Below are 9,012 nucleotides of genomic sequence, written 5' to 3'. Positions count from 1 at the left end.
AGTGCTTCACGTTCTCTCTCCCTCCCTCTCTCTATCCAATGGCTCCCGGCTCAATCGCTGAGCCGACACGGCCACGTCTAACCAATCGTCCTCCAATGTTTTAAGTCCGCGGGATGATGCAATCCCGCAGGATCAAAAATCTCTCTTCCCAGTCGGAAGACGTGCGGCTCGCCCAACGTCCCGAACGGAACTTGGTGCTTCACGTTCTTCTTCTTCTCTGGTTATTGGCTCCCGGCTCACAGACACTGAGCCGACACGGCCACGTCGAACCAATAGACCCAATGCCACCGCCTGGAATGTAGCGAATTGAACGATGCAACGGCCCGGCAACCGGGCCACACGCGGGACGATGCAATCCCGCAGGATCAAAAACCCATCCCCCGTCGGAAGACGCGTGAACCGCTTGACGCACAGAACATATATAAGCTCGACGGCTCAGACGGAACTGGTGCCAGTGATCCCAGATTGCGGGATTTCTGGCGCACGCGCAGTAGCGCAAGCTTGAGCAGCCGCTCAGTAGCGTATACGTTCTTCTTAACTTGAGGGTTTAGATAGAACCCTTACAAGAAGAGTATAGAAAATATCGTACAAAAAGTTTTTTATCAATTAAATAAATGTTTAATAAACTGCTCTATATAATATATAAATCATTAATATGAGTTTTAATAAAAAAATCGATGTAAAATTGAATAGTAAAGAACACTGGTTCCTAGAAACCCCCCACGTTGCCTGTATGTACGAGTCTTTCATGGTAGTCACGTGATCACTATGCGCATGGCAGAAAGGCTTGCGCTACTGCGCGTGCGCCAGAAATCCCGCAATCTGGGATCACTGACTGGTGCTTCACGTTGCTTACAGCCACAGGACGCCATGAGAAAAGAACAAGCACGTATCCGGAAAACGGAAACGGAAGCAAGTAGCGCGCCGCGCGCGACGTAGCTTGCGGTTGCTGTGTGGAACTAGGTTAGAGTCCCGCGTAATTCAAGTTATATTACATGAATATAATATTAACATAACAATTGTTATATAACCCGTGACATTGCAGTTACATTACTGTTCGTTTATTATAACATAAAAATAACGGAATAATGTAATAGTTTCAGAACTTTGGTATATTGCACATATAATGTTAAGTTATGTAGCTGTAATATAAACACAGTGTAACATCTGTTATATTACATGTTACTCCTAGGTTATATAACATTTATATTCTGTGTTTGCTGGGATATATTTTTCTAATGCATAATTCGATTGTTGATGCTATAACTTATGGGAAACACGTGTTAAATATATATCAGGAAAAAAGTGACAATGGTTCTTATCAGCATAATGGCTTGTAATGCACTTTGTCTGCATTTATAGACTTTAATAAAGTTACTTTATTTAGTTTACTGATTTTAGTGTTACACTTATAATAAATATTATACTTGAATGTCATTTTATTTCATTCACGTCGCCAAACGCCGGATGAGAGAGACAGGATATTACACTTGAACATTACAAAATTTTATTTATTGTATTTATCTGGTACAAAGTTGTAAAAATTGATATGCGAAAGATTACATCTTGGAGTACTTTTTAAACCTGTTTTGTTCAGATAATTATAACAAACCAAGGTGAAAACTACGTGGATATAAATCAAATGTAATAATAAAAAGCTATGTGAGTCACGTCCCATACAGCACAAAAGCTGCAACGTTACAAGATTGCATATTGCAAATGCAATGGTGCAACAATATTTCAAACACAATATTGCGTAATATTAAATCTGCAATATTGCAGCTACACTGCAAATACAATATTGTGCAATATCACTATTATAATGTTGCAACTGTATTACAAAAACATTAACTTGCAATTATACAGTATAAATATTTTTTACGGCGTACATACAACGTTAATCGGGTTTACTGAGTTCACAAGATACAGCTATAACACATGCAACTCGTAAATCATTCTAAAACATACAGGTTCAACCCTTTTTTCATAATATATAATAATACATCCCTGTGTATTTATTACATATATAATAGGATGATTGGAAACAACCCTGTGTCCTTCAAAAGACGTAATCCTGACTAGATTCTGAAACGATTTTTTCTTTTACAAAACTTTATCCGAAATATAGTCTTGAATTATGAAAGGAAATAGTTATCTTATTATCACAGGTTGAATGCAGAAAACAGGCTGTGGCGGCGCAACTCACCGTCAGACGTGACCAACTGACAGCCACCTAATATAAGGGACCACGTATAACGCAGTAAATTGCGTCGCTATTGCCTACGTCCTGTATTCAACTCGTGATAAGAAAACTATTGCCTTTTATAATTCAAAAACTAGATTTTGGATAAAGTTTTGTAAAAGGAATAATCGTCTCAGAATCTCGTCAGGATTATATCTTTTCAAGGATCAGGGTTGTTTCCTATCACCCTGTATACATACGTACGTTTTATTGCATTTTATTGCATTTTGGCTACATTGTTACATTGCAATATTGCTGCAGTCTTGCATTTTCATATTGCTGCGTAGTTGTATTGCAACATTGCTGCACTGTTACATTGAAATATTGCTGAGGGCGGACATTCTAATGTTGCTGCAATGTAGCTACAATATTGCAGCAACATTTCGCAATTTTGCTGCAATGATGCAATCTTTCAAAACAATGTCTCTGCAACGTTGCTGTAATATTTCCGTGCTGTATGGGGTAGGTGGTCGCACGCGTGTGATATTTAATATAATCTTCAGTACATGAATACAAAATAAGTATAAAATTAAGTTTGTTTACACGCATTTTATCCAATTGTGTCGTGAGAATTAATACATGCTCCCACAAAATGGTTCCCATTCTAATATCGTAGAGTAAAGAAGCGGTATCTTCAGTTTCGACATTATAAATTTTTATATAAACATTAGAAATGAGAACCATTTCGTGGGAGGATTTATCAATTCTCGACACAATATAATTGGGATAAAATGCGCGAAGACAAACTTATTTTATACTTGTTTTGTGTTCATGTACTTAAAATTATTTATATTAAATATCACATGCATGCGATTACCTACGTTTGACTCTCATAGCCTTTTATTATTATGTAATGTACGTATAATATAAATAACATGTATATAAATCAATTTAAAGCCAATAGCATAAGATGTGGCTAAGACAAAATGATAGTTTCTGCATTTGAAAGCTTTTCAATTTGACTCATCATATACATATGATAGATTCCTCTCCTGGATATCTGTTTCAACCTTTGTCATTAGTACTAGTTTAAATTGAATTTATAATTGTCTATTAACGAGCCAATCATATTAAACTAATTTTATTCATTTATGCTATCGAATACTTATTATCATTATCTTCAAAAACAGATTCACAATTAAAATGTATGAAATTAAGGACAAACATAAAATATTCATGATTAATATTTGTTTTTGGCACTTTTCTTGAAAGTCGCATACGTGTCAGTCTTTGCGTTTGTATATTGTGTGATCTATAATTAACATTTTGATAATAAACCCTTGTGCAAATGAAAAAAGGTCCCTTGTTAAAACTATAATAAATAGAAAATATATATAATAAATTAAAAGTATTAATAGCTGCTGCTTATTCACATATATAGTCATACATGAATACGCAAACTATGAGTTCTCAATTCTAATCAAAATATGACTATACATATTTGTTATTACACATATCGTAAAGTAATAAGAATAAAATTATTCTAGATAATGCGATAGGATAGTAAAATTTCTGCCAAAATGCTAAAATACTTCATTGCAAGAATAACTATCTATTTTCTTGACTTGCATCGTTTGATTGTTGATTCTTCGTCTCTACGGGGAGTGCAAGTGTGGCAATTGCAGCACACAAAGCGGTCGTCGCGTAAATAATCATAGCTCCCGTGATGGACCACTGCAGAAATACTTGCGCTATGTACGGAGTGATCATAGCACCAATTCGCGCCATAGCGCTGCACGCGCTTACACCTATACTTCGTAAATGCGTGGGATACACTTCCGGCGTGTATACATATGCAGCTTGAAACACACCGGCGATCAAGCCTCTGGCTAGGAACACGGCAATGGTCAACACTGCTCTGCTCAGCAAGCAGGTCCTGCCTAAGAAGCAAACTACTATGGCGAACATGACTAACTGGCAGGCCATTGTCTTTCGCCTGCCTATTTTCTCGATCGCAAAAACGGTAGAAAATATGCCGGGAAACTCTGCCAATGTTGTCCAAAGTAGGTCGATATAGTCACTACGTCGTAATCGACAGTCAAGTTGGCAGGTGCTCTCTTCGTTCTTTGTGCCCCATGTGCTGCATTGCTCCGAGGATGTGTGAAAAAGTTCAGTTGTCATTAATACTACTCCGTAATAACAGAACGCTGTACTCATCCTGTAAAAAAAGAGAGAGATATATATATATAACATATGTATATTTAGAATTTAGATACTACGAATATATTCTATTAACTAAAGCCATAAAATAATTGCAGAAATAAACTTAATACTTTTACAAATAAAGGAATAAGAGCCAAAACAGGATGTCAGTATCTAAGTAATTTTAATTTAAAATCTATTACGAAAAATAATACCCTGGCCAGGGTTTGAACCTGGATCTTTTTCTCACTAGGCGGGCGTCGCAGTTTAGTCACATGACTTTCGTGAAATAACGTTAGACTTTATTGTGATAAATGTTACCACATGCCTCGGTGGTCGAATTGGTGAGACGCCCGCCTAGTGAGGGAAGTCCAGGTTCAAACTCTGGCTGAGGAATTATTTTTCGTAATAGACTTTAAATAAAAATTTATACACTGACATCCTGTCTTCGCTCTTATACCTTTATTACTTCGTATTTGTGTTTTCACATTAAAGTCATAAATTTTATTAATTGTTTAATACTTTTAATCTTAATTTATATCGCGGTTATTTACCATACAAGCCAAAGTAAAGCAGAGGTTCGGCACATCTCTTTACTTAGAACATCCTTGAATCGACCGTGATGACCTTGATAAAATCGATCCATAACCAGTCTTCCCAGAGGCAATGATTTTTTATTCTCTCTAGCTACACGTTCCAATGTCGAAATTGCACGATCTGTCCTTCCAGTTGTCATATCGAATACTGTAGATTCTGGTAGCCACTGCAAATGTACGGAATTACATGACGTAATTTATTTCAAAAATATTTCTAAATAATATATAGTGAAAATATTTAAATTTACTACAAACCGGTGTTATTACAGCAAATATAAACAACGGAATAGACGATAATATGAGAAGCCATCTCCATCCAAAATTGGGCATAACGATTAATGCAATCGCCACTTCGAAACAAGCTCCAAGAGCCCAAAAACACTAGCAAACACAAAATGTATACTTCTTATTGTATTTACCAAGTTATCTGGACACTTATAATATAAATTAACAAATTGGAGGAAAGGACCAATGTGAGCCAAAGCGCCAAAAGGAAGGGGTGTACCACTTTTTATTAATAAAATACTTTATTACCAAAAGAAATATTCTAGACGTTTCGACCCACTTCAGATCTTCTTCAGTATTATAAAAAACAATAAGGTGCAAGATATGATTCGTAAAAAAAACCGTTAAAAAATAAATCAGATCAACATTTACAAACAGAATATTGAAATAAAATGTGATTATAACCGTCTGTCTCTCGAAAACAATTAATTTTTGTCCCGAATATTATGACGATAAAACGAAGAAAAGAGGAGACAGACACAACGGCGACAGTATGGCTACGTATAATTTAAAATTGTCCGAGAAGTTAAAACTAGTGTTGAGTGTAAACAAGTGAGAAGGCATGAGACAGGAACTTACAAAATAAAATGGTTGCCAAAAGAAAAATATCGGAGCAAAAAAATTCAGAGGCTTAAAGTATAAAGTTGTCAGAAGATAAAAAAATTGTTACAATATAAACTTACATCCAGTAGGATAACGCATCTTGCACGTTGCTTTGCTGGCAGAAACTCCGCGTACAATGTCACTCTGTAGGAAAAGAGACGCATCAATGGTAACAAGGGATTTCAAAGCAAATTAATTGTTCGTCTTTAAGAAACTTACCAAATACTTACGATTGCGGTACACAACCAATAGCAAACCCTACAACTCCTCTGAGCAACAGGATCCAGAGAAAGTTTGGTGCAAATGAACTTAGAAATGCGTAATAGGCCAGCAGCACCGCGCACAGAGTTAAGGCTTGCTTACGACCGTATCTGTCGCTCAAATTGTTCCAGAAAGTAGAGCTTAACATCATACCAAGAAACACCACCTAAAAGTTCAATTTCCAATATGAAAATAAATTTGAATGACATCGTTACGCACCTATTTACAAGAACAGTTACGCAAGTCCGAAAAAGTACCGTTGTGGTCAGTGCCTGCTGGTATCTAGAAATGCCCCAGTCACAATGCAAGGACGGACTCAGGATACTCAGTATTGTGATCTCCATACTATCCACCATCCAGCAAAGACCCGTGAACAAAGACAACTTCACTTGGAATTTTCCAAAACCTAACGCATTGATGGCTTGTACCACAGTAAAGGTGTCTGTCAATAAGATTTAACTTGAATAATTATTAAGATTTGATTTATCACATTTGTTATATACATGTATAGTACTACTGCATTGTTTCGCACAATGCTTATACTTTATATTCATACATTATGTACATTTAGGCAGTGATCAAACTGCTGTTACAAATGCTTTCAAGTTATTGTTCTTTTCCTTTCTTTAAATAAAGACGCAAAGGAGAAGGGAAACTTATCGAAGCATTTGCAACGACAGCTCGACTGCAACTTTAGAAACCCATTCATGGAAAAGATACACACCTAATTTCTTGCACACATGCATGTCTAATGTGTACTGCTGTTAACGACACTATGCAGTGTTCCATGTTACCACAACTTAACGTAGCCATTAGTAAAACCAGTCTCCCCAGTGTTATATTACCATGCGATATTAAGTATTTACAGCGTACGGTTCTTCTCTCGTGTTAAAGTTAGGTAAACCCCTCTGTACAATTAAGACAGATAATTAAACACTGCAATATACATTACATACTTCTACGCTACTTAGGTCCGGCTTCACCAAACGTCGCTTGACTTTAGTCTTAGTTTAATTAACATTTGTCCCTTTCTAAAGTAACAGTTGGGAAGAGAACGAATTAAGTTAAGCTTACAGTTAAACAACGTTGGTGAAACTGAATCTCAGGTTGCGTTCGGAAATGCCACACGAGTGTTCCAGCATATTTTATCCTTTCATCCTTGTTAACAATCGAACAAGAATAAAATGACAAGCTGGGGCACTCGGGTGGCGTTTCCGAACGCGGCCTTGCTACATTATTCACATGTGTACAGGAGACGTTTGCGGTTTGGCGTAACGTACCGTCGGGTATAACAACAACGGAGGAGAGTTCCATCGACCGTTCGGTGGCGTTCTCGAGGCTCGGGTGGCAGCTCGACGTGCTCTGGGCGCCGACGACGTTCAGCTCGGCGCCATGCGACTCCTCTAATTGGCGATACGGTTCGCAGGACTTTTTATCCGGGTCCGACATGGCTGTGCCCCTCAGCGTGATCGCAGCATAGATGCGTTCCTAGGTATCTGCTTATCGCCGACTCCCGGGGGTCACCGGGACGAAGAGACGGAATCCGCTCTGACGAGAAAAGCTCGTTAATTCAGCGACGAAATCCGCCGAGTGTAGCGCGCGGCACGCGCCGCCGCGCAGATTTGTCAGCGCGTTTTGTAGGTTAACCCCTCCGTCGCACGCATAATGAATACTTTCTGCCTCGGTGATCAAGAACGCACGGATTGATCTAATTTCTAATTGATGTCGCCTCTCTCGACAACAACAAATTCGCATTATTTAAGTGAGAGAAACTGAATAAATCAAAGTAAAACGAAACGAATAAAACGAAATATAAGATGCAAATTTCTAAGCTTGCAAAAAAAAACAGGCGAAGCTTCGCGTTCAGTACCACGAATTTCGACGATAATCGTTCACATACCTATACAAAACAAATGCGGTCCAACACAGTTCCTTCCACTGTTCGCCCCATATTGGATTTGCAGCTGGACTTTTGCATTTCCAAGAGAGAGCGGCCACGCCGGTGTTTTATTTGTAAAGGTGCATTTTCATGCTGACGCTTGACGCTCACTTCGAGCGTCAAACTATTGCACCCTTTATCGGCTCTATTGCTAATCAACATTAAAAGTCACTTAGAACTCTTTACGAAGAAGTATTTAACGATGACAAGTATTTAAGAAAAAAAGAATTAACGCATTTATGCAGGGAAAAAAAGATACTTTTCTCTTACCGATGAGTTTAGCCTTTACTGCCTGATACGGCAATTTCATGAAGTTGCTTTTCAACGGCTGCAAATTGTCGCGGGATATTATCGTAACCATGGTGGAAATATGTATTTCCACCATGATCGTAACGTCACCGTAGTCGCAGAAATATACATGCAGATACATATCATTTTCGCTGATAATGTTTGTAACGTATACTCTAAAGTGACTAAAACATTGCTATTAACCATTGTCATTGACCAATCTCTTTTACATTGCGATGATACAAGTTTTGCATATCTGTACCAATCATTTCCGAATTTTCCAGCGTAGAGCTTGCCTTCACCAACGGATTCCACAGGTAGGTTGTTGTGTATAATACATATTATAGCTGTATAAACCTGTGGCGATCGTAGCGCAGAGGATTGTCGGCTGGATTGGTAATCCAAAGACCTAGCAGCTCCTGGGTTCAAAACCAAATTACATTCTTGGTTTTTCGTTCGATCGCCACATATAATTAAGAGATAGTGACATGTTGATAATAATACAATTTTTGAAAAAAAAAAATGTATCTACATGTAGATACTTTTTTTTTTCTTAAATACTTGTCATCGTTAAATACTTCTTTGGTGATGACTGGACACCACACGATTGTGTCAAATTTAAGAGGATCCCGTAGCACGTCTACCGACATCTATGT

General features: G+C 37.8%; 1 protein-coding gene across 2 annotated transcripts; it reads right to left on the bottom strand.

Moving 5' to 3' along the window:
• Window positions 1-1,233: 1,233 nt before the first annotated feature.
• Window positions 1,234-8,307, bottom strand: LOC105558572 (synaptic vesicle 2-related protein). 2 transcript variants are annotated; one of them, XM_012006325.1, is made up of 8 exons: window positions 8,030-8,307; window positions 7,410-7,677; window positions 6,387-6,571; window positions 6,099-6,295; window positions 5,949-6,012; window positions 5,236-5,361; window positions 4,939-5,147; window positions 1,234-4,400 (listed from the first exon to the last, which is right to left on the bottom strand). In XM_012006325.1, exons 2-8 carry the CDS (start codon window positions 7,576-7,578, stop codon window positions 3,791-3,793), a joined length of 1,560 nt encoding a protein of 519 aa, XP_011861715.1. In that variant the 5' UTR covers window positions 7,579-7,677; window positions 8,030-8,307; the 3' UTR covers window positions 1,234-3,790. The 2 variants fall into 2 exon arrangements, with proteins under 2 accessions (XP_011861715.1, XP_011861716.1); XM_012006326.1 differs by lacking the exon at window positions 8,030-8,307 and adding an exon at window positions 6,854-7,037 and having other exon boundaries at window positions 7,410-7,492.
• Between the last annotated feature and the right edge of the window lie 705 nt (window positions 8,308-9,012).

Source organism: Vollenhovia emeryi, unplaced genomic scaffold, assembly GCF_000949405.1.
Source record: "Vollenhovia emeryi isolate VEMERY1.0 unplaced genomic scaffold, V.emery_V1.0 DF939330.1, whole genome shotgun sequence".
NCBI classification, from domain to species: Eukaryota; Metazoa; Arthropoda; class Insecta; order Hymenoptera; family Formicidae; genus Vollenhovia; species Vollenhovia emeryi.
The sequence above is the reverse complement of the archived record's forward strand: the minus strand, read 5'-3'. Positions and strand labels throughout refer to the sequence as shown.